Consider the following 25143-nt stretch of genomic DNA (forward strand, 5'->3'; position numbering starts at 1 on the left):
TCTGACGTGCGCCCCGGGGATGTGCCCTCGGATTGCCGGGGCAGGAGCGGGGTGGGGGCCCGGGGAGGGCGGGGCTGCCCATCCTCCGTTGCAACAAAGGGATGCTGAGCGCGGAGAGAGTCAGGAATCTCCAAAATCAAAGCCTGAAGGCAACATTCCAGTTCTTCCTGGTTGGAAGTCAAGATCTTCTCTAAGTGACTGAAGTGCCGCCAGACTTTGAAACGTGTTTTTAATCCAGCCCTCTATTTTCTTATGCTCGCTGGGGTCCCGGGCGGGCGTTCCAGCAATCCTCAGGCCAGAGGCTGAACTGGTCCACTGCCTGTCTTGACATTTTTAGAGTTTAGGAAATGGTATTTTGACAAAATAGATTTTCATACAACTGGATATACAATATTAGGTCGCGGATGGTGTAACGTTCCACTCGCCTGACTTCGGTGCGGTGCGGGCCGGGTAGGCTCGGTTCCCACTCAGTGACGTGAACGTGAGTGCCAAGAGTCGACTGTGTCTACATGCGCCCTGCGACCGACCGGCGACCGGTTCTGGCTGCAGTTCGCCTTTCGCCCGAAGTCGGCTGGGATAGGCTCCGGCGCCTCTCGATCCTAACCAGGAAAAGGGCTTTTGAAAATGGACATCATGAATCATAAGCTTATTAATTAATAAGCAATTTAGAAGTAAATGACTTATGATTATGACTACTACCAAAAAACGTGAAGAAATGACATGAAACTGTCCACCCTGCTTTATTTGCATTTTTTCTTCTTTCATACAAACTGAAAGAAATAATGGCCAGGGTGTATTCCGCCTATTGCCTAAAGTTAGCCGGGACAGCCTCCGGCATCTCCGTGGCCCTTGTGAGGATAAGCAGCTTGGAGAACGGATGCATGGAATGTTAATTGGTTTATTGGTGTATATATATATATATATATATACACACACAAAACACAAACGCGTGCATAACGAAGACATGCAAAATACACACTCACACCCAAACAACACCCCTTACACAACGCACACAAATCAAACACAACACACGTGCATGGCACACGTATAACACAAACACACACAAGCACACGCGATGCAACGCAACACAACCACACGGCACACACGTTTGTCATTGGCCATCTTTGAACGGGGTTAGCTGCTAGCTACATGTTCGCGATGCTTATCACACAGGGACTGTCGGAGACATCAAAAGTCATCCAAATAAATGGTTGGCACACGCTACGTTGCGTAAAAAGGACAAAAGCAAACATTTTCAACTTGAGTTTATTGAGGGCGTGGCCGGTACTCAGGGGGCGGGACAATTGCCACGGGCGGAGTCGAGCTCTGTGGGGTTCTGAGGGGGTGTGGCCACACAAAGAGGGAGGAGTCAACACGCAGGATTCGGGTAAGCCGACGTGGACGTTCGTTCCGATAAAAGTGCCGTCCGTTACGTGAATGCGGGATTTCGGCAAGGACTCAGTTGTCCTTGTGGCTTTTGCGGCGGGTCCATGACTTGGTCCAGCACTTTGGGCACCGGCTGTTGTGGAAAAAGCGCTATACAAGTGCAGTCCATTTACCATTTGGTGCGTTGTCATTTTTGTGTTGTTGTTTTATTGCTAACGTGTGATTTAGGGGTTAGTGCAGTTGTGTTGTCATTGTGTTGGCATTTTTTAGTGTTGTCGTCCTTAGTGACAGGAAGTCGGCGAGCAGGAACAAGAAGACCAAGTAGTTGAAGAGGAAAACGCAGGAAGCGTTAACGTCAGCAACACTGCAGGACAAACAAGACAAAGCACAAGTTAGTCCGACATCTTATGCACGTTATCCACCTGTTGGCGGGCAGCGCCACGCGGGAGAGAGGTTTTACGTATACTGAAAACACGCACATATCCATAAACACACCGTTTTCCCCTAGGTATGATTTCTAGTGCTATCCCATTTCAAATCCATATGATCCGGCTCTAAACTGTGCAGCTGTCAGAGTGCGGGAACGCTTTCACTGAGGTTCAGGAGCGACTCTCTGGGAAACCTTTGCCCGTTCGTCCCGGAGCACACTCGCGAGGTCTCATGATGATGTTGGACGAGAAGGCCCTCCTCTCAGTCTCTGCTCTAATTCATCCAAAAAAATGTGTTCTATAGGGTTGAGGTCAGGCTTGTGCAGGCCAGTTGAGTTCTTCCATACCAGACTTTATCTTTATGGACCTTGGTCTGTGCACTGGTGCGCTTTTCCATTTACAAGCTCCGTTCAACACCAATTGACCCCTCCGTACAGGGCGCTTAACCACGCCTCCTGAAGTGACGTCACGCCAAGACAAACAGCAAAAATGGCAAATACAATACAATAAATACATTCTGAACTGAGAGAGACGCCATGCTTCTGATTTCATTCAATCGTTCACACGTAGCAATGTTATGCTAGCGGAGAACGTCTCATTCATTTATACGAGACGTGTATTAAAAATCAAATTTAGGGCATATCTTCGCGCAAACACAGTCTGGTTAAGCTTCGGTCGCGAGCCAGCAAGAAATCGATATGTTTCTGCAGTCCGATCATCGCTAAATATCGCTCAACAAAGAATAACTGTGTCAATCGTTCACACGTAGCAGTGTTATGCTAGCGAAGAACCTCGAATTCATTTATACGAGACGTGTATTGAAAATCAAATATAGGGCATACCTTCGTGCAAACACATTCTGGTTAAGCTTCGGTCGCGAGCCAGCAAGAAATCGATATGTTTCTGCAGTCCGATCATCGCTAAATATCGCTCAACAAAGAATAACTGTGTCAATCGTTCACGCGCAGCAGTGTTATGCTAGCGAAGAACCTCGAATTCATTTATACGAGACGTGTATTAAAAATCAAATTTAGGGCATACCTTCGTGCAAACATGTGTGTTCCGGTTGATATTAGATGGATTTAGTTGATGATGCGATGATCCACAAAGTTTGATCCATCGAAGGCATTTTTCGTACCGGGTCTTCGGTTTTGGAAAGGGTACGAATCGAAGTCCCACCGACTCACCTTTCATGATACCCGTCGTCACTATTACAAAGTCCGTGACTACACCTCTTAACCATATTTTTTTTTTAATAACCCAAATACGCGATAAAACGCTAACTAAACCTATACTGGACCACGCAATGTTGTCTGAGAATATGGCGGGAGCAAAAACGGGCTTTGGTCTATGCAGATCTCTGGCCTCTGATTGGTCAGTGAGGCGGATTGCGCAATATCCACGGAGGGGTCAATTCATCTAAAAAGTCTTCTATAGGGTCTGGGTCAGGATTGCGCAGGCCTGTTGAATTCTCTCTCTTTATGGACCTTGGACATGTTGGAACATCCATCCAGCCATTTCTCAGACAGCTTTTCATCGCTAAGGCGGTGGGCCGATCTCGGCTGACTCTGGACAAAAGGCCGGGTAGATCCGTAACTGGTCGCCAGCCAATTGCAGGGCACATGCAAACACACCGACGAGCAATTTAGAGTCTTCAATCAAGCTGTAGATTTTCACTAAGTATTTGATACTGTTGGTCCTGTTTGCCTTGAAACTCGGGTTCAATGGTTTTCAACGCCCTTCCACAAGGTTCTCACACTATTCAGCGGCAATTTCTGTCCCGTTACCGCCCGACACAAGTTGTGAACATGACCAAGTTTTCACGCCTGCCCATTAATTTTCAAATCGGGTCGGGATCGAGGCTTGCTGATCAGAGCCATCCCACAACTCCGACTTTTTTTTTTTTTTTTTAAATCCTGAAGCCACTTTGTAAGCGGTTATTGGGTCATTGTCCATTTGGAAGAGCCGTTTACACCCAAACTAGTCTTGAGATGGTGCTTCATCAGTATTTCCTCATCAGGTGCGTTCCTCACGATACTACCTATTTTGCGAAGTACACCAGTCTGCTGCCACCCTTGTATTTCCCAGTCGCGATGGTGATCTGTGGCCAGCAGATGGTGAAAGAGTTCTGAGAATTGTCTGGCCACAGGAAATGTCCCCAAAAATCAAGTTTTTTTTCCGTCTCTACGTAAGTTGGCAATGTGTAAACTTTGGATTTTTTTTCATCATTTCTTTTTTGGAGTAATGGCTTCTTCCTGGCAGGGTGGCCTTTTTGCACGTGGTTACGGTACTTTTTTCACTGTGGATAATGACAAACTCTTCACACCAGCTTCCGCCGGCATCATCACAAGGTCTCGGCTTGATATTCATGTTTGGGAGCAAGGGACGTTCATTCGTGAGAACCATCCCGTGGCGTGGTTGCGTATAATTGTTTGAACAGATGAATGCGGCAGCTTCAGGCATCTGGAAATTGCACCCAAGGATGAAGCAGACTTGCGCAAGTACTCAATTCTCTTCCTGATATCCGAGCTGTTTTCTTTTGACTGTGCCTCGGGTTTCATGCGTGCCGAGTTCAAATACGTCACCATTGTGATGTCAACAAAGAAGCTCACAAAGAAACGACATCATCTGGGGTCTCACAAATTGTTTAAGGGAATGATAATCTCCTGACTTTCGAGAGAGTAACGCAAAATTGTCCAGAACCACTCCCTCTTTTTTCACGATCTTTGTGTATTGTTAACTTGGTTTGGATTGAATTGACTTTGTTTCATCTTTTGTAAAGTTTTCCTCTGTCACATGTGGTTTTTACCTGCACCAGTTCTCATCAGGCCCACTCCCTTGTGTCAACCAATCAGCTCCCTCCAGCAACTTGTGTCTTTTGTCCAGGTGTGCCTCATTGTCTTGTCAGTCTGTTAGCATTTGGTTCCCCGGGTTTGCGGAGTCTGTGTCGGATCATTGTCTCTGCAAGAAGCGTTTCCACTTCTGTCAAGTTTCCTGTTGTGGTTCTTTTTCTTGCCGCCCTCGAGCTGGGGTCGTCTTGTTTTTCCACCATCAGCGTAAGCTGTGACGTGATGTGGCATTTAGCAAATGGAAATCATGTCGGTCACCCGAACAGACACTTTCAGGAAAAGCTGAATCTGATTTCATGTCAGACAGCGAGTTTATATTGTGCACGTGTGGTTTCAACTGTGTGCGTAGTAAATGTGTCGGTATAAGTCTCTCTCTCTCTCGCTCTCTCTCTCTCTCTCTCTCTCTCTCTCTCTCTCTCTCCCTCTCTCTCTCTCTCTCTATATATATATATATATAATGTGTGTAGCAATCACGTGTTCTTCACGCCCCCGGGCAGCGAGCTCGACATTTCGTGGGGAGATTTTCTCTCACCTCCTCGTCGCTCTCGGTGTCGGCCGCCGTCTTCTTCTTTTTCTTCTTCTTCTCTCTGTCGGGCAGGATGTTGTCCAGCCAGGCCAGGTCGTGCTGGGAAAACATCAGATCCAGAAGCTTCCGCACCACCATCAGACCCAAGATCTGCGTACACCGGCGCACGTAAACACATTGAGAACGTGCTCACCCACAGACATCGTTTATACGTAGAAATTGTCTTTTGTTCTGGGGAGATCAAAATTCCTTGAGAGATTACTACTTGAGGTTGAGTTAAGCGTTTCTTTGCTACTTTGGTTAGTGAGCTTTTTCAATTGTATTCTTTTTCCAAGACTACACAAAATAAGCGACGTCTTTCAATATCTACGTATTTCCACTCGTAACAAATTTTACGGGCGTGATTTTCCGTGCTCGACTGTGCGGATTCGCAAGTGCGCGGCCGTCAAATCACAGTGAATGGTTAAAATCACTTCAACCTGTTTTGTAACTTTACAAAAATATGATTACTCGCTCATTATTTTGCTTGTCCACAAGCTTTCAAGAAATGCCGTTTGCTGTGTATAAATGGATTCTGTATCAGTAAAATGATCAGATTGTCACCTCCAACCATCTCGCCCGTCTCTCATTGGGTCGTCTGTTTATCCACAACATTTCTCTCTAATGCGTGTTGTCTGAATGTGTTTCCACGCTAGACAGAAATGTCAATCTGCTCACCATCACAGGGAAGATGATAGCCAGGAAGGTGGACTTGAGGACCCAGAGGACAGCCAGGCAGGTGATCTGTACCAGGGTGAAGAGGTGGACTCGGCGCAGAGGAACATGACGCAGGAAGGCGAAGTCCGGCTGGTGCTTGGGCGGCATCAGGTACAACTTGATGCGCTCCCAGAACTGACAAGCCCACACTATTACACACACGCGACGAGCTAACTGAAAGCTAATGCTAACACCAACCTGGATGCCGCTCAGCGAGGCCACGCCCATGTACAGGAAGACGCCATAAAGCACCGGCATGGGGATGTACTGCAATGTGAGGGCCAGACAAGACATTAGCCTCAGCAGCATAGTTGGGCATGCAGCGGAGTCAAATAAAGAGGTACTGCGTTGCTAGCGTCCTAGGCCACGTTATGATCATAATTGGAATCTGAATTGTAAAGAAACATTTGGTGATACCATGCTACGGTTCTAGTCACCATTTGCATATCGTGAAGCAAGTTGGGTTTTGCAAGTAGATCGGGTTGAGCGAGCAAAATAGTTTTTTTAAGCAAATGAGGTTTCAAAAGCGGAGTAGCTCAGGGAAGCAGATGAGTTTTGTGAAGCAGAACTGTTCTTGGGAAAGCAGATCGGGTTGTACACACAGATCATGGCGGCAGATCGGTTTGGAAAGGAGATTGGGTTTATCAAATGGACGTTCATAAGTAGAGTAGCTCGGGGACAGACATATCAGGTTGAGAAAGTGGATGGGGTCACGCTCCACACTGACCTGCAGGACGGGAGCAAGGAAGACGGAAAGTCCGGTGAGGACGAAGACGAGTGTTCCGGTCAGCCTCTGCTCGCTAAAGGTGTCAAAGAGAGGGCACGCCGGTACACCGGGAGAACAAGGATATTGTCAGGTGTTTGAGGATGGGGCAGAGGGGCGGGGCACGGTCTCTTACCGAACCCCCAAGAACTGGGGCTGCTCCCCGGGGGCGCTGGACTCGCTCTCCATCTTGAGTGAGTCGATGTGCGCGATAGAGATGACGGTGGCGGCCACGTACCAGGGCAGACCCGTGAAGGAGCACACCGCCATCAGGATGCCTACCCAGAACAGGTCCAAGTGGTACCCGCAACCTTTCTACACGGGTGGGGGTAGAGGGAGCACATATGGACATTAACCCACCACTTCTAACCCTTTTATGCAAATGTGAAGAAAGTTCCTAAGGGTGTTGATTGTTGTCTGATTTTGTCAACTCGAAACTTCAGCTTTTCAAATGTACATTTGAAGCCAGAAGTTTACACAGATTGGTCAAAAACACGTTTCACGTTCACGTCTCACTGTCTGAAGTCAAATCTGATTAAACCTCTCCTGTTTCAGGTCATTCAGGAACGTTATTTTTATTGTTATGACAAAGATGAAGTTGAGAAAAAAAAAAAAAATCTATGGACGCCCAGACTTCCCTTTCCCCAGCCACTTTATCCAGCTCTTCCGGATGGATCGAGAGGTGTTCAGAGGCCAGCCTAGAGACGTGGTCTCTCTAACGTGTCCCGGATCATCTCCGAGGTCTCCTTTCAGTGAGATTTGCATGGAACACCTCACCAGGGAAGCGTCCAGGAGACATCTGGCCCCATCCACTTCACACGGCTCCTCTCAGTGTGGACAAACAGCGGCTCTACTCTGAGCCCCGTGACCAGAGCTGAGCGAAGAAATGTAGTTCGGCCGGTAAATTGAGAGCTGCGACTTTCCGCTTAGCTCTTTCTTCACCACACCAGACCGATACAGAGTCCGCATCGCTGCAGATGCTGAACCGATCCGCCTGTCGAGCTGCCGTTCCATTCTTCACTCCCTCGTGAATAAGAGCCCGAGATAGTCCAACTAGTCCACTTCTTGCAGAATCTCATCTCCGAGGTGGAGAGGGCGCTCTAACCTTTTCCGACTGAGGACCATGGGCTCAGATTTGGGGGTACTGATTTTCATCCCAGTGTTGCGAAATGCAGACAGCCAAGGTTAGGATTCAAACCGCCAACCCGTCAAATCTCGCTACCTTCGGAGGCACAGCCACCCACAGCTGTGATTGAGTTTCTTGCTTTGGAAGGGGAACCACCAAAAGCCTACAGCACAGTCGAAAAAGTGGCGTCCAGGATCCAAGTGCCCGGATTTAAGTGACAAGAAAAGGAGCTTGTGAAGTCATGGGTTCCGTTGGCCGGACAACCCTAACCCACCCCCATACTCGCCATTGGATCATTACCTTTTGGGACCTTTGAAAGAAGGAGTTAGGGGTCAGCACTTCTCTGATCAAGAAACAAAAACCTAGTTAAATGCACAGCCGACTGAATTTAACAAGACTGATTCATTGATGGTGTTGTGATAAAGGGAGATGGTACTGAAAAGAAGCCATGAAATCCCAACATTTTGGGACGTATTATTTTGCACATATTGCCGTTCTATCTCGAAAAATAAATAAATAAGTTGGAGGAAAATTGCACTCATTACTTTGTTTGCAAGTGAAAAAAGCCCAAAGATCTCGAAACAGTGACAAGAGTCCATTTGCTGGCGGTCGAGCAACAATCAGACAACCTTAAGTTTGTTCTCCTTGCGGTTGACGATGACGGCACTGATCTGCTGGTCCATGAAGATCAGGATGGTGACCAGCAGGGCCGGCACGAAGCTGGCCAGGTACCACCACCACGGGTTCCGACCGAACGGCATCACCAGCCAGCCGCGGTCGGCGCGGGTGGGCTGCAAACCACAAGCTCAACCTCAAATTTCCATTGACGTGCATGGCACATCTGGAAAGGATTCGCACAGCTTCACTTTTGATCCATTTTTTGTTTTTTGTTTTTTTTTGGGTTCAAAAATAAGTCAACACCTTGTTGTGCTTGCTTATTTGCTGTTGTGATGAGTTATTTGTTTTTTTCTTTTGCCGTTATGTCTGGTTCGTTGCTGTTGTTTTTGAATTTCCCATTTGTTGAAGCTGTTATGCCTTTTAATTTGTCATTGTGTTTGGTAACTTACTGTTGTGTTTTGCACTTATATGAACTCAGTAACTGCACTTTGTAAACGAAAAACAAAAACCAATGATACGTGATACGGTATGGTTGAAACGGCAACTATTTTTGGTCAGAAATTTCAGACTGCTTATGATGTGCAATCAGATAGTACATAGTGTCAATTTTCCGAAAGGTCTTTGAATGATTTACTCCAGAACAATCGGAAGCTTTCAGAATAGTTGTTCAGAGCTGATGGGCCGCAAATCCAAATACGTTTGGACACTTGTCTTAACTCATTTTAATCCCTCGAGAGGAAATTCGCACGTCCTTGTGATTTGAAAAAGAAAAACAAGAATAAGATTGTAAGAGTGGTACCACGTGGTCAAAGTGAAGCACCGCCAACACTTTCCAGATGCTACGTAATCCTGAGTCACGTTTGCATGCCGGTTAAAAAGAAGCGGAGAGAGGGAGCAAGTACCTTCAACTCAGTGGGAACGATCAGTTTGGGCGTGTCTAAACCCATCAACATATCCAGAGCCACAAAGGACATGATTGACATGAAGATGGCAAAATCACTGATTAGCTTCCTTAGCTTAGCATCGCACAAACACAGTGAAGAGGAGAAAGCGAGAGCCATTGTTTAAATGGTGACATAGGATTATGTATTATTACCATCACTCTTATTATCAAGGAGAAACAACACAGACACGGTCCGGGACATGGCGGGCGGTGTGTTCAGGGACCTTAATATGCATGGGAACGTGCAGTTTGGGAGTGTCCAGTCCCAGCAGCAAATCCAGTCCGCAGAAGAGCAGGATCGTGACGATGATGGAAAAATCGCTGATCAACTGACGCAGCTGCAGTGGGGGGAAAGGGGCGGAGTCAGGGGAGGGGAGGGGAGGGGAGGGGTCACGGGACAGGGACGGTGTACGGTCTGATCCGACTCCCGGTGGTACTGTAGCAACGGGTTAAGGTCTCGTAAATGGTTCTCTTTGCGCTGGGCTCTCTGGCCCATAATTGAATTTCCAATTTTTTTTTTCCTGCCTTAACGTTGATATTCATTATGACTTGAAATTTGTTGTATTCAAATTTCCAAATGTATAAAACCGGACCAGAATGAACTGACGCATTATAAAACAGAAGACAGAATTAAACAACTAGAAACATCACCAAAAAATTGCTTCTCCCGGCCAAGTATTTCAAAATATCCTGAGCTCAAAATTTGTGACGCATCGTCGCGTCAGGAAGGGCATCCGGCGTAAAAACTGTGCCAAACAAATATGAGCGTTCATATCAGCTGTTGTCACAGCGCTCATCTGAGATGTCACGCTGTGGCGACCCCTAACGGGACAAGCCAAAATGAAACTTACTGTCCCGTTAGGGGTCGCCGCAGCGTGACATTTTTTTCCATCTCAGCCTACCTCGTCCATCTTCCTCTCTACCACCCACCCAACTGTCCTCGTGTCCTCCCTCACAACATCCATCAACCTTTTCTTTGGTCTGGTCTGCCTGGCAGCTCCATCCTCGGGCATAGTCACTCGCTCACCTCTGGACTTTGAAGTCTGCTCCCTCAAACCTTGTCTCCAAAACATGTACGGCAGAGACATTTGCGATGCACCGAGATTGGGCTCGCGCCTTTCCTCCACCTGGACACCGGGCACGGGCTCACCACAGGGCTGCGTACTGAGCCCCCTCCTCTACCACCTCCACACCATCGACTGCAGCCCAGTCCACAATAATAACGTATTGTGTGTGTGTGTGTGTGTGTGTTGCCAAACGGATTAGTCTATTTACATGTAAAAAGTGCTTCTATTTATGAAAAATTCACATTACAAAACGACTCCATTCATTTCGTAAGTAGAGGTACCACTGTAGAAAACCTCAGCTGTGTTAACTAACGTCATAACTTCATTAAAATGTTAACTAGAGTGAAAAAGAATTGATTTGCACGTTAGCAAACATGGTCAAAGTGTCATGCAAGCTTCTTTGCCTGTTAACCGCTTTTGTTACAAGCAACTTCATGATTCCCAACGTGGCTCCCGTGTTACATTACGTCGTTTCCTTAGCATAGTGTTACGTGTCTCAGCATATTAGCTTAAATGGCCACCATGTTATAGATGATTCTTTATTGTATTGTGTGTTGCAGGTTAGCCAACACGGCTAATGTGGTCCTCATCGAAGCACATTATGGGTAAAATATTTCCATGCTGGGGTTGACATGCGGGTTTGTCTGGTGGAAGGCCGTCGGATCTGGGCGCTCACCTTGGTGGGGAAGTAGCGACTAAACTTGAACTTCTTGAGCGTGACAGTCGTGGAGTACGTCCCGAAGAACAGGATGAAGGACATGAGCGCCAGGTCGGGGACGTACTTGCACGCTTGGCCCACCAGAGCTCCGCCGTACTTCATGCACTCCTTCTTGCTCAGCTGACTCCAGTCCACATCGCTTACATTGAACTGAGGCGCCACCCACAGGACAACCACGCTTGCTTACTTACTTATTGTGCTTCTGATTTACTCACTAAATTGCTAAGGAGCACGTTACTCACCAGAAGTGACATGTTGTCGTCAGCAAGAGGAGCTGAAGCGTTCCAAGGGAAAGCTGTAGACAGAAAGTCTCGCTGATGTCAGAAAACATTCCATTACAAACTGCAAAGAAAAAGTCAAATTGATGTCAAAGGGCATCGGATTCTGAAGAGGAAATGGGAAAAATGAAGTTACATTGATATCACAGGGTACAGGAAGTGATATTGATGTAGGAGAACGGAGAAGGACACGGGAAGTGGCATTAATGCAGGAGAACCTCGAAGCAGAAAACTGGAAGTGACCAGCCAGCAGGAGACGAGCTAAGACCAATACTCACGTTTTCGTGCCACGTCCCCATCAGGAAGCGGGGAGACAATAGTCAAACATGAAGAGAGTGAAGATCATAAAAAAACCCCACAAGATGTCGCTGCTGGAGAGGTTTTGGAGGATTCTCTAGTGGGGCTCCAGTACTCCGGAAAGTGGAAACGATATTGGCTACCTCTGGAGAAATTCTTCAATCTCAAGACTTATTTCTACACTCTTGCATTTGGTAAAACCACAGCTCAGCTTGTATTCTGCCACTCTTTCCCCCTGCTTGAGCCTCTGACAGCTGGATTCTGGTTTTGTTTTTGTTTTTTTTCATCAATTTTAGGACCCCTCCCCACAGCTATGTGGCAATGAGGGAGGCTGTTACTGTGGAGGATTCTGCATTGACAGAGCCCGACGGTTAGACCTGAGGAGAACCGCTATCCGGGAGGAGGGAATCACGAATCCAACTCTCACGCTGTTCAAAGTATGGAAGATTGCGTAGCGTCGTATCATGTGATTGATTGTTGCTCACTTGGCATCCATTCCAGCCCGGTAACCCATCATAATGAACACAGGACGACTGTATTTGTGATCCCTTTTAAGGGTTTCTCAACACCAGCCCCCAAAATCGTGTCTCAGAGTTTGTCCTTGCCCAGACAGTTAGAGCAGGGGAGGATTTGAATGAACTGTGGACTTGTGAAGTCCTTTGAGACTCCCTTGTGAACAACGGTTCTAGAAATAAATTGCATGTACAAAGACCACGAAAACCACAGAGACCATAAAGAGCAGGTCTTCAGGACCCGTCAGGCACTCACGCTGGTCTGGAGGGACGCAGTCACACCTGTAGGACGTCACGTAGTCGGGCTTGAAGGTGCGGTTGATGGGGTAATACTTGAAGGCACCCACCTGCACGCAACGCAAGCGTCAGAGCTAGCTCACATACGTACGTGGTAATGAGGAAGTGGCAAAAAGGTGACGAGGGAGCAAGTGGGCAAGATTATGTGGAGGAAGTACTTTCTCTGGGTTGACTGCAAGGTAAGCAGAGGTGGGTACTAACGCGCTAGATTTCCTCTGTTACACTGACTCAATTCAATTTGAGAAGGTTTGGACAAAAAGGACTCGTCAGAGTACTTTCAATGCACTGTACTTTTCAATTTTACTTGAGAATTTGTGAAGCCGAATTGATATCTTGACTCTGTAACAATAATCAACATCCCAAACGCTACTTTTACCCACAATACTGCATGCAATCTATTTTTAGACGTTACCTTCAACGTCTGCATCGGGTGCCGATCACGAGCGTCATTTGACTCCAATTCAGTAATCTGGCCGCAAAGAAACCCTTCGTGGGCCAATCAAAGTTCCTTATTTTGGGGGCAAAAAGCAGCCGCGTCCGTGTTGACGGACTGAAAACAAACGACATGTTCAACCCTTAAAATGTGACCGGCCAAACGTGGATATTTCAGCCCACTTCTAACTCGACGAAGCACCTTGCGCTAAGTTGCAGCTGTTTGGGCTAAACTTCTGGCAACATCCCCGTTTTTTGCTCCTGAATCAAACGTGCCGAGCTGTCACCTCTCGCACGTGCGCGCAACTTCTTCATTCAGTTGTTTAAGTGGACAAATAAAATCTTCCTGGGTGGACCTGAAGCACGTCTTGTTGCTTTGTGGCACCTACAAACTGAAACGGTGGAAGGTGTGTGTGGACTCCCGTATACTATTATTTCTACTTTTATGTGGCATTGAGGTTTTTTTTTTTTTTTTCAGGTATTTTTTTTCCACCGAGTATTACGTTGACTCGAGTAGATATTCGGACGACTACTTTTTACTTTTACTCGAGAAATACTATTCGAAAGTAAAGGTACTCTTACTTGAGCCCAATATTTGTCTACCTTACCCACCTCTGAAAGTAAGTAGCAGCTAAATGAGATGAACGTGGTGGGTTAGGTGGTTTGTGGGGGTGGAGGGGCAAATAAGCGGGAGGTAAGCGACAGGAACATGGCAGGTACAGTAAGTACGCAAGTGGTTTTTGTGGATGTGGCGGCATTTAAGTGAAACCTAAGAGACCTGAACGTCGGAGTTAAGTGGTTTTGTCCAGAGCCAATGACCGTTAAGTCTGACCTAGGTGACAGAAATGGGGCAGCTAAGTGACATAAAAGTAACCAGTCGGTGGAAAGTGATGGTCTGGACTCAAATGTGTACTATTATTGAAAGCGAGTGAGCAGGTAATAAGCTGAGAAGCAGTCTGGATATGCGTAGGAGGCGGACCATCTTTTTTATGGCGTCTGAGATGAAGATGAAGGAGATGAGACTGGAGAACCCTTCCTCTGTGAAGCGGGTCATGTACTGGATGATGTAGCTGGCATCCGTCAGAACCAAGATAAAGCACTGTAGACAAGAGTGGATACCGATCCACAGCCGCAACTCCATGTAGTCCATGCTGTTGTTTCTGGACACAAATGTGGCATCGTAGTGGTCAAACAAAGTCCTGTCTTTGGACTTGGAAAAATTCTCTATGTATTATTATTATTATTATTATTATCTATCTATCATCATCATCATCATCATCATCATCATCATCATCATCCATCCATCCATCCATCCATCCATCCATCCATCCATCCATCCATCCATCCATCCATCCATCCATCCATCCATCCATCCATCCATCCATCCATCTTGTACCGGTTCTCCGGGTCACGTCGCGGGGGAAGTAGCTTCAGTAGGGATACCCAGATTTCACTTTCCCCAGATCACTTCTTCCAGCTCTTCCGGAGGGATCCCGAGGCGTTTCCAAGCCAGCCGAGAGACGTAGTCTCTCCAGCGTGTCCTGGGTCGTCCCCGGGGTCTCTTTCCAGTGGGACATGCCCGGAACATCCCACCAGGGAGGTGTCCAGGAGGCATCCAGATCAGATGCCCAAGCCACCTCATCTGGCTCATCTCAATACAGAGGACCAGCAGCTCGACGCTGAGACCCTCCCGGATGACCGAGCTCCTCACCAGTTCTCTAATGGAGAGCTCGGACACCCTGCGGAGGAAACTCATTTCGGCCACTTGTATCCGGGATATTGTTCTGTCAGTCACGACCCGCAGCTCGTGCCCATAGGTGAGGGTAGGAACCATAGCCCCATAGGTGGAGAACCCGGGCACCAGGCGCTCGCCTTCGAGCCCCACCTCCAGGCCTGGCTCCAGAGGGGGACCCCGGTGAGCCGTGTCCGGGCAAGGGAAACCAATATCCAATATTTTCGGCCATCCATGGGGTTTTAGAGTCGTGCTTTGTCTGGCCTCTCACCTAGGACCTTTTTGCCTAAACGTACTAGAGGTGCGAAGCCCCAGACAAAGTAGCTCCTAGGATCATCGAGACAGACAAACGCCTCCACCGCGATAAGGTGACGGCTCGAGGCTCTATGTATTAGTTTCAGGTAATTGTCCATCGTAACAAGTCTTTTTTCCCAACAAACAACAAAACCCAAAGGAAAAATAACTCCACTGAGTTGGTGCACTCGTATGTCAAGGTTGTGGGTAGGTTAATGGTTGCCATCAGCCTTGGTCTTACTTGCAGAACTCGTAGAGGAGCTTCTCAAAGATGAGGATGGGTCCGGTGGAGCTGAGGATGATGAGTGGCTGCCCTCCAAACAAACAGAAAACTGTTCCTGCCAGTGCTGTGCCCAGGAAGCTCTCGATCACACCCTAAGGAGGAAGGAATCACTTGGGGCTCAGAGAACACTTCCGAGCGTGAAGACCCGAGGACGAGATGTTCTGTTTACCTGGTAGTTGTCAGTGGCATCGCCCAGCAGGCCACCGAAGGTGATGGCATTGGTGATGCACCCCAAGTAGATGAAGAGCACGGCCGAGACCGTCTGGATGTGGAAGCCGTCATAGATATCGCTGCAGTACCACGGCAGCTTCCTCTTAATGTCCAACCACAGGCCGCCACCAAGCCTTCGGGAAGGAAGACCAAAGCTTGCTATGGTCTCAAAACTGTTCCGGCCATGTCTTTTTTTTTTTTTTTTTTTTTATACACCTGGGCCTGTACGCTTTGCATCAAATAGGAATGATTCACTAACAGCAGACGCTGTCAGTGATCTTTTATGAGACTTGTGAATATCATTGAATTAACCTTAAGCCCAATAACAGAACACCACTCCCCCCTCCCCCCAATCGAAAGGCGGGGGGAGGCTACTCTCTCGTCCACCGGGGTAAAGCCCTACGTACAGGCACTGTACCTATCCCCACACCTGCTCACCGTGGGCAACTTCAGAGTGGAAGAGAATCTAACCCTCTTATAAGGACGGCGCCAGAGCCCAAGATGTGTGTGGTCAGGCCGACTTGTTCTAGTCGTAACTTCTGAATCTCGCACAGCAGCTTGGTCTGCTTCCTTGGCAGAAAAGTAACGTTTCACATCCCTAGACCCAGCTTCCGTAGCCAGGGGTCAGACCATCACGGTCCCTGCCTCTGGCTGTGACCCAGCTCCCAACGCACTTGACCCCCTTCGCCCAACAGGCGATGGTGACCCTATGGGAAGCGGGGCACCCATTGTTTCTTTGACCTGTGCCTTGTTGGGTCCCATAGGTGCAGCCACCAAGCCACTTGCCATCAAGCCCCATTTCCAGGCCTGGCTCCAAGGGGGGTCCCGGTGACACACATCCAGACAAAGGAGACTGAGGTCCATGTATATTCATCATCATAAGGGGTCATCTGAGTCATGCTTTGTCAGGTCCCTCATACCAGGGGCCCAAAGCCCCAGACTACTTAGCTCCTAGGATCAATGTGACGCACAAACACCTCAGTCACCATAAAGTGGTGGCTCAGGGAAGGGATCCATGATACAAATAGATTTTTTAAAATCCACAATGCAATGAACCCGCAAAAGGCAAACCGTGATATAGCGAAGGAGATTGTGAGTAAATTTTTTATCATTATATCCAAATAAACATGTCTTGCTTTTCCCTAGGCGGGCAGACCTAACTTCCTGTCATCCAGGAGTCTTACCTGCCAGTGAACTTGAGCTCCTCACCAACCTCGTGTTGCACAGGAAGTTGCTCATCTTCCCCGCCGGCCGCCCCACCAGCCGAGCCGTTCATCTGGGCCAGCTCATTCAGGTTCAGCACAGACTTCCTGAAAGTTGCAGAACAAGAAGCACTTGAGTGTTGCATCCGGGACCAATGACGTTGTTATTGTTTGACGGCACAAAGCTCCTGCCTCATCTCCGCCGATGGAACTTTCTTGGGGGGTTCAATGCGGATCTTGGGATCCCATTCGCCCGGAGGGAGGACAATGACCTCATCCAGGAACTCGTCCACGCCGGCGATCAGGTCCTCGCGGTCCCTCGCCTTATAGGCCACGTCGCTGAACAGCTGGCCACACAACAAAGGACACGCAGAGTCAAATAAGACGCCGGCAATCGGCCGCAGTTGAGCTAATCGGGGCGCGGCTTGCTTACGTCATCCACCATCAGTGTGGCGATGGCGCGGCCGATTTCGTTGTACGACCTGGTCTTGCCATGAGGACCCAGCAGGATGAAGAGGAACCTACCAGACACATCCTAGTCACAAATACCTTAACCCTCAAATGCAGTGTTGGCAAGTAACCAAGTACCAATACAATTAGCTATTGCTTCTGAGGCTGGCCTCCCCAAACTGGATGGCTGCCTAGAATGGGGGCTGCCCTATCATGGCCCGTGGCTGCTCCTTGGGTTCCCACCCTAATCATTCTCCTGTTGGGTGCCCCAATCTGCCCTCCTTTCCAAACAAAAAAAGGGACACTCTCCTGTCCTCGGGCCAGGCTGGAGCTGGCCGCTTTGCGGGCTCTGTGGATCGTGGGGGACTTCTTGTTCTCCTAGGGGTGGAGAAGCCGGGGGGCGTGGCTTTTCCGGGGGCAGTGGTGATGGGGGTGGTATTGGGTCCTTGCGGCCAGCGCCAGGTGACTAGTTGTTGTGGCGCCTCGGAGGGGCCGGCGGACCACCCTGGGTTCCCCGGCGTGGGATATGTCCTGTCCGCAGGGTTGCTCTGGTTTGAACAGACCCAGGGCGGTCTGCTGGCCCTGCTAGGCCGCCGATGCCATCCCCCCGCTCGAACAACCCGCGGCGTGCGGCTTGACCCACCTGGTGGGAACCGGGACTTCAGTGAGGCCGCCAAGCGTCGTAGCCTGAGCCAATCGCACGAAGGAGACGAAGGGTTTGTCCAGAAAGTCCACCTCACCGATCAGGACGTTTGAGGCCTCGGCGTCGCGGGGAATCTTCTTCATGAATTTGTTCTTCAGCTGGCGAAGGAACAACACCAACTTAAGTGACTTGCTAGCCCAGTAAGATGCTTTCCAGTGTCCCGGGAACGTCAAGTAGGTAGAATAGAAAAAAAGGAAGCAAATACAAAGCCAACAAACCCCACAGTGTGATATGATATACAGTAGTTACATCATCACACATGCCGCCCCTCCCCCCCCCCCCCCCAAAAAAAAAAGATTGCTAACAGGTTAAAGTTACAGGGAGCACTCATGTGCAGTGTCGCTTTCTGATGTTTTTAGACAATGATATTAGGGTGAGTATTACCATTTGGAGCAGAAAACTCAAAAGAAGATTGACCAAAAGTGGTGCAGACTTTGGTTCATTCCAATTCTGGAACAAAGAGAGTGAGTGGTGCTATATTTGGTGAGCAGAGAACCATGACAAGGTCTTGCCAATCAGTATCAGGACGCGGGTCATCGCTGGAACCAGACCTGGAGGTGGGGCCCAGCCAGCGTGGGGGCATTTTTTTTTGTTTGTTTGTTTGTTTTTTTGAATCATTGTTTTTTTTCAAGTTATTTTAGCAATAACCGTGCCTTGATTGTAAATATTTTATCTGAGTGTCTTTACCTCACATCTGTTTTCTCTTCTATTTTGTTTATATTGGTTACAAGCACCTCGTGGAGTCACGGAAGGTTCGTCAAACAAATAGTAAAGTTTCTCCCGCAAAGGAAGAGTTTATAAATATATATAATATGTACAGTACTAGATCACTACCCCGACCAATCACCAAAGGGAAAGATGATCTTTCCATGTCTGTCGCCCATAACTACTGGGTGCAGACATGTAACGACGCATTTAGAATGGCAAAAAATTGGAATCTACAGCTTGTATAAAATGAAGTACTCCATTGACTAACTTTTACTAAGTCCATAACCTGTAAAATGGGTTTTTCATCATGTGTGCAATGCACCCAAAATACCCCAGATATTTCTTTTCATACGTACCAATTCAATGCTTCTGGACTTCTGTTACACAAAAACATATTTTGAACTTTAGGATTGCATTTTCCCCTGGATTGTGCATACGTGGCCATACGAGCTTAATTGACATCATTACTCGTTGCGTTAACTACTGCAAAGAAAATACAAACGAGCCATCAACATTAATCGGTGGCTAAATCTTATCATAGAATATATTGCGTTAGATACCAAAAGTATCATCGGAATGAAAGAAATCAATGACATATATTGGGTCACCTTCCCTCAACATGCTAAATCAGAATCTTGATTTCTTTGTCTGGGTCGGGTTCCTTTTGAAAATACAAAGAATAGACTTTTGGACTTCTGGATTCTTTGTTGTCGGGTTATTTATTCCATGTATTCAATTATTATCATTACTGTTATTTAGGATTTTTGTAGGTCGTTTGTTGTTTTAGATGATTCAGGACCATTCTGCATAGCTGAAATTGAAAATGGCCTCCACTTTTATTGCTCAGGCTGGTTTTTTTTGTTTTTTGTTTTTTTTTTGCCAGGTTGTTAAGATTATTAATCCATTGTTATAAACTGTTTACATAAACTCTGTACCAGACATTGATCAAAATAAGTACCTCTGAATTATCATGTCATCATTGTCCAAAATTCAGGGCATGAACGTCCGTCAATTTAAAGTAAAGCGAAATGGAAAGAACACATGCAAGTGAAGCGCAGCAAGTTGACCTGATTGAGCAGAGCCAAGGTGATATTTGGACTCAACACATCAAAATGGTCCCAAATCAAAGCCAAAAAAAAAGAAAAAAAAATCCATGGCAATTGTTGAGCAGTATAATAAAGATTTCAAATTTCAAAGTGATTTCCAAAAAGATTTCAAAGTGTTTGTTTGGTGTTAGAGTGAAAACTGGTTTTGGTTCCCACAAGCCTCGGGAGATTAACGCCGTCGGCCCTGCCGGTCACCAGTCACCAAATCTTCAACTCTAATCGGCCGACACGGAGGCCAGAGGTCCCGCCTCGGTCTCCTGTTGGCTTAGCGGCAGCTAGGTGGCGGCAAAGGCTTCACCGGCAGATTAGTCGCGAGAGTTCTGTTTTGCGGCAGGACGGGCTCTGACGGGTGTCACATATAGGTGCCGGGTTTCGGATAAACCGGCGCCAGCGTAGAGGCTGCTAGGTGACAGGTTAGCGCGGGTTGAGCGGCAGCTAACCGGTGGCATGGACGTGGCCGGTACGTTGGTGGCTCTACGGACCTACTGGCAGAATGCTATGGGATCGCCGACGGCTAAGGTGTCAGATAAATGCCGACCAGGTGACGACGGTGTCGGCGTAAAGCACTGATAGGATAGCGGGCCGTCAGGTCAATGTCAGCGGCACGTTAGCGGCAGCTCGATGGCCGACACCGACAGGCTTCCGCGGGCTCGGCGGCCGGCAGAAAGGTGGCCACCGGGCGCCGCGTCAGTGGGGGTGTTGGTGTCGATCCAATGTTGGCGGAAGGGTCAATTAGTGGCAGCGGGTCAAGAGCTGTTGCCATGACAACTATCTACCGTGAAAAGTAAAAAGCCACGGCGCCGGCCGCACACATTTACCTGGTCAGAGTTGGGCGTCTCAGAAATGTCATTCATGCTGCGACTCTGTGCGTGATCTGCAAATGCGACACATTTCAATTGGAAGCAGAACAAAGGAAGCACTCAGCCTAACGCGCCCGCGGGGACGGATTACGCTCTCAAAGAGGAGACAAGAAACGCAAAGAACCGCAACCAATTCCCACCGTAATCACGTTGAACAAAAGCTACATGAAAAAGTCATTCATGTTGCTGCCGTGCACGTGTAACGTATCAAATACATTTGGATGTATAAAATATCCAAAACAGATTTGAATTAAATGCTGAAAGTATGTAGGGACACATTATTTCTTGATATTGAAATAATAATAATGCCACATAATAGCTTAACATTAACCAAAAACAATGGAAAGCCTACATCAAATAAGGCAGTGAAAATATAGACGAAAAATATTGAAATATTTCAAATATTATAAACACGTCCCATTTTCTATTATTCACAAATCCACGCAGACGAGGGAAAGAAGCAAAGCGTTAGTGTGTTAGCATTGGATGCTAAAGCTAAGGTCACCCAGCCTGCGTGCGCGTACGTGTACTCGTGTGTACGTGCGCGTACGTCCGTGACTCACGCAGGCGTCCCAGGCTGCCGGAGCGTCGCGTTCGCAGGTCATCGGTGGAGCGATGGACGCCGGAGGCGGAGCTAGCGCTACGACTCAGGTTGGCCTGAGGACTACGGTCTGAGCTCAGAGGAAGGTCCGGGGGCGTAGGTTCGGGGAGGAGAGGCGCAGCGAGCGGCACCACGTTAGAAGCCACAAAACGTTAGACACAAGCGCAAAGCGACGACGATGCCGCGTGCGTTCTCACTGGAGGTCGCGGCCGACGACGACGCTGACGCAGACTTTCCGATGTCGGCCAGCGAGCGATGGATGGGCTTCTTGGTCTGATGACGATGTCGACGCAGCAACACAAAGATGATCTTCTCCTTCACGTCCTCCGGGAACAAACCGTCCGCCATATGATGCGCCACCATCTCGTCTGTGGACAGATGACGGCGCGTGAGGTGGTGATCTTCACGCGACCTACATGTGACGTGATCTGCCTCGGCACAGGCGCGACGTGTTACTTGACGCGTTGCGGGTGATCGGCCTCGCCGAGATCTCAGCTGTGGACGTGTCGCAGGACGTCGTGATTTCTCAAAGCTTGCAAGTTAACAGCTAAATGTCACAGAGACGACCTGACGCGTGTCACATCTCAACACGTCGTGCTGAAAGTGTGTTACGGGTCACGTGACACCCAAATATCACGTCGCAAGTTGCACGCTCAAGCTCACGTCTTTCCGGATGCGGCACGTCACGAATACTTCAAGTCGCTTGACAAAAGCTACCTACCTGGTGGCTCATGTGACACGTCACACGAGGTAAAAGTGAGGTCATATTCTATATTTTATATACACGTTGCCACGATCTTGTCACACGGCACGCGTCATGAGAAATACTATTTCAATGGGACAAGTCACCAAAATCTGCAAGTTCCATCTGCGGTCATGTCCGACCTGTACACTGACAGTACGCAAATTGCACAAGAAAAAGTTCCTTTCCAACGTTAAATGTGAAAATGTGGTCACGTGACATGTCCCCAGTCGGCGACGAGCGCGGTCGAGGTTTGCGGCTCACCGACAATCTGCGCGAGCGAGTAAGCCTCCAGGTCCAGAAGGATGTTTCCGGTCTGCAGACACGTGCGCAGCTCAAAGAGGCTGTGCAGGGTCAGCGTGGACACGTGAGGTTTGCTCCATCGCTCGCCGCCCTCCTCCACCTTCTCCTCGAACTTCACCCACCTGGCAGAGAGCAAAGGTCAAGCGCCGCCCGTCAGTCCCCGCCCCCTCGGGACCAACCTGGCCGACTCCTTCCACTCCAGCTCTCCGCCCTCCTGCTGCAGGGTGTCCATCTCGGTGAAGATGGTGGGCGTGGGCCCCCCGTCGTCCTCCCCCAGGATGTGACGAAGACGCTCTGCCGCCGGCGACACTGCAACATGGCCGACATCGCGCTCGCGTCAACGCTTGAACAAAACGGTGGTCACCCGAAACAAAGATGGGGAGAAGCGAATGGAAGTAGGTAGGAAAACGCTACATTTCCTCAAGTAACATTTGGGATAAGTTATACTTGTCAGAGTACTTTTAAGAAAGCATACTTTTCAGTGCCTTTTTTAAGAAGCAACGGTACTTTTAATCCGTAGAAACCTTTATTTATCGTCAACTGCGTGCGCAATCTATTTGGAGCAAAACTGCCTCGGGATCGACACGTTGAGCACCCCTCCTGTACAGTGTCTATGTTAATAGAGGGACGCTAATGTTAGCTTTGTAAGATTGCTCACTGAAAATGAAAAAAACAAAACATAAAAAAAAGCAAAGTTAGTACTATGTGACTACGCTAAAAAATCTCAAATTATAATTGAAAAAATAAATTGACTGGGAAAAACGGAAAATAAACCTAAACCCCGCTATTTACGAAAACCCAACCTATTTTTATCTGTAATTTTTTTTCCTGATCCCTTGCTTATATACGGTTTACTTTTGGGGGGGGGGGGGGGGAAATCAGATTTTTCTTGCTTCATGACAATTCTATTGCACGTCAATTATTTGCAGCTCTTGACTATTTGCAGTCACAGCCGCTCCCTGTCGCACACACGCAAAAATTATTGAATAATTCCGACGTCTCATCAAAAAAATACCGGTGTTGCTAAGATGCGTCTTCGTCGCCCCTCGTTCTCGTCGCTATTACCTATGTGAGAGGCAGCGAGCGTCTTGCAGGATGAAGCCATGACGGCGAGTTTGTCCAAAACCCCGTGACGGTCTTTGGTCTGAATCGTCGGCTAAGCAACGCGGACACCTTCGATGTCACAGTGCCACAAACCTGCTAAGCAGCTGTAACGTTAGCCGCTCAACGGTAATGTTCAAGTGTCCCACAAAGAACTTCAAGTTTTATTTCAGCGCCCGACACACACCGCAGAACTCTGGAGCACCCTCCTCCTATTCCGCCTCCTCCTCCTGCATGCGTCCATGCACACACACACACACACACAGCTTTAATCAGCTTAGCGCCAGAGAGTTGAAGGCCTCCACGTCGGCCTCCACATCAGGCACCGCCCACCCCAGCCCCTGGGGCAGCGCCTGCCGACTCGGTCCGGGATTGTCCTGATCTCGGCGCAGCCGGAGATTAGCCTAACACACATGATGTTTATTAACCCGCTTGGCTAAAAAAAATCCACAAATTCTCCACGAGCGACCTCTGACCCCGAAACGCAAGCTGCCGGCCGAAAGATGTTTCAGCACGTGGCAACTACGCGATAACCCTTCAGAACTGAATTCCTGAACTTTCCAATCGGTTTCTGTGACAGTCCACCCGAGTGATCCGCAGGGTTGACCGACACCAAAATGAAATGAGAACATTTCTCATGGCGTGAAGCGCCAATGTTTTGTGGCTCACTGGTCACAAATTCACCTATTCGGTAATGATCTCCATTTCCAAGCAGAATTGTAATATCTGTTCAATCAAATTGCATTTGTGAATTATTGCCTGCAGTCTCTTTGTTTCACTTGACTGCGCTACCTCTATCTAGAATGCGGCTGTGGATGTGGTGTTGGAGTTTTCAGATTTCAGCCTCTCTGTGTTGAGATGTCGATGGGCTCGCGACAGTCAATCGTGCTTGAAATACGTCTACGTAGATTGTCAGACATTCAGGTTGTCGCAGGAATCCACAAAGCCCGAAGGAAGGTCACTGGACTGTTGTTATTTGTTGGAGAGGTTTCACCTTGAATCCCTAATTTCGGTGGGGAGCCTCGGTGGTTGGGTTCCCAGGGGATGGTCGACAACACCCGAGGACTGAGCGCAGAAAATCGACACCATCGAGGACGGAAGACAAAAGGAGCAGACTCTCATTAGAGAGGTTCTTAGGAACAGGGAATCTAAAGTGGGCCTTTGTCAAATCCACCAAGGCAAGAAAAGCCACTCGACCCGACGTTCAAACGAAGCCATCTACGGTGAGCTATATAAGGCGTCTCCGAACGGACGAGGCTGGCGGCATTGCCTTGGCAACGTACTCGATACTCGGGTATGCACAGTATATGATGAACCAAAGAGAACGTGTTACGCCTGAAGTACAAAGGCCGATGGCGGCGGCTCACCCGAAGGGTCGACGCGGTCCAGAATTCCAGGGGAGTCGTCGGCGTCTTCGTGCTCGTCGCTATCCCGGTAGAATCCTCGGCAGGCGTGTTGGCAGGCACGATCCTCATAGCGAGAGCGTCGAGCGGCGCGATCGGCCTCGTCGTACTGGCGGTTGGACGAGCGGCGGCGCCGTCCCTTCCGCCGGTGAGCCGCCGGAACGCCGATGCACAGCGCCTCTATGTCTGTGCACGACAGGATGTGAGGGCGGTTTTTACCTCTTTGTTACAATCATCCATCCATCCATCCATCCATCCATCCATTTTCTGTGCCGCTTATCCTCACAAGGGTCACAGCAGTGCCAGAGCCAATCCCAGCGGGAGGCAAGCTCCACCCTGAACTGGTCACCCACCGATCACAGGGCACATGGAGACGGACAACAGTCGCACTCACAATGACACTGAGGGGTCACTTGCAGTCTCCAATGAATTCAAGCATGTTTTGGGGA

The 25143-nt window shown here is 48.5% G+C and overlaps 1 protein-coding gene across 1 annotated transcript; it reads right to left on the bottom strand.

Moving 5' to 3' along the window:
* Positions 1 to 452: 452 nt before the first annotated feature.
* LOC133490850 (electrogenic sodium bicarbonate cotransporter 4-like) lies at positions 453 to 24718 on the bottom strand. The gene is given in 24 exon segments (XM_061801418.1): positions 453 to 599; positions 5196 to 5339; positions 5907 to 6080; positions 6144 to 6212; positions 6673 to 6745; positions 6845 to 7023; positions 8464 to 8625; positions 9355 to 9468; positions 9620 to 9733; positions 11139 to 11330; positions 11423 to 11475; positions 12524 to 12614; positions 13976 to 14156; positions 15264 to 15397; positions 15475 to 15649; positions 16700 to 17064; positions 17151 to 17238; positions 17811 to 17968; positions 20503 to 20558; positions 21108 to 21215; positions 21343 to 21513; positions 22152 to 22312; positions 22370 to 22499; positions 24659 to 24718. Coding segments are annotated over 23 exon segments (3147 nt in total). The 5' UTR covers positions 22423 to 22499; positions 24659 to 24718; the 3' UTR covers positions 453 to 467.
* Positions 24719 to 25143: the final 425 nt, after the last annotated feature.

The sequence above is a fragment of the Syngnathoides biaculeatus genome, chromosome 17 (genome assembly GCF_019802595.1).
Source record: "Syngnathoides biaculeatus isolate LvHL_M chromosome 17, ASM1980259v1, whole genome shotgun sequence".
Lineage (NCBI taxonomy): Eukaryota > Metazoa > Chordata > Actinopteri > Syngnathiformes > Syngnathidae > Syngnathoides > Syngnathoides biaculeatus.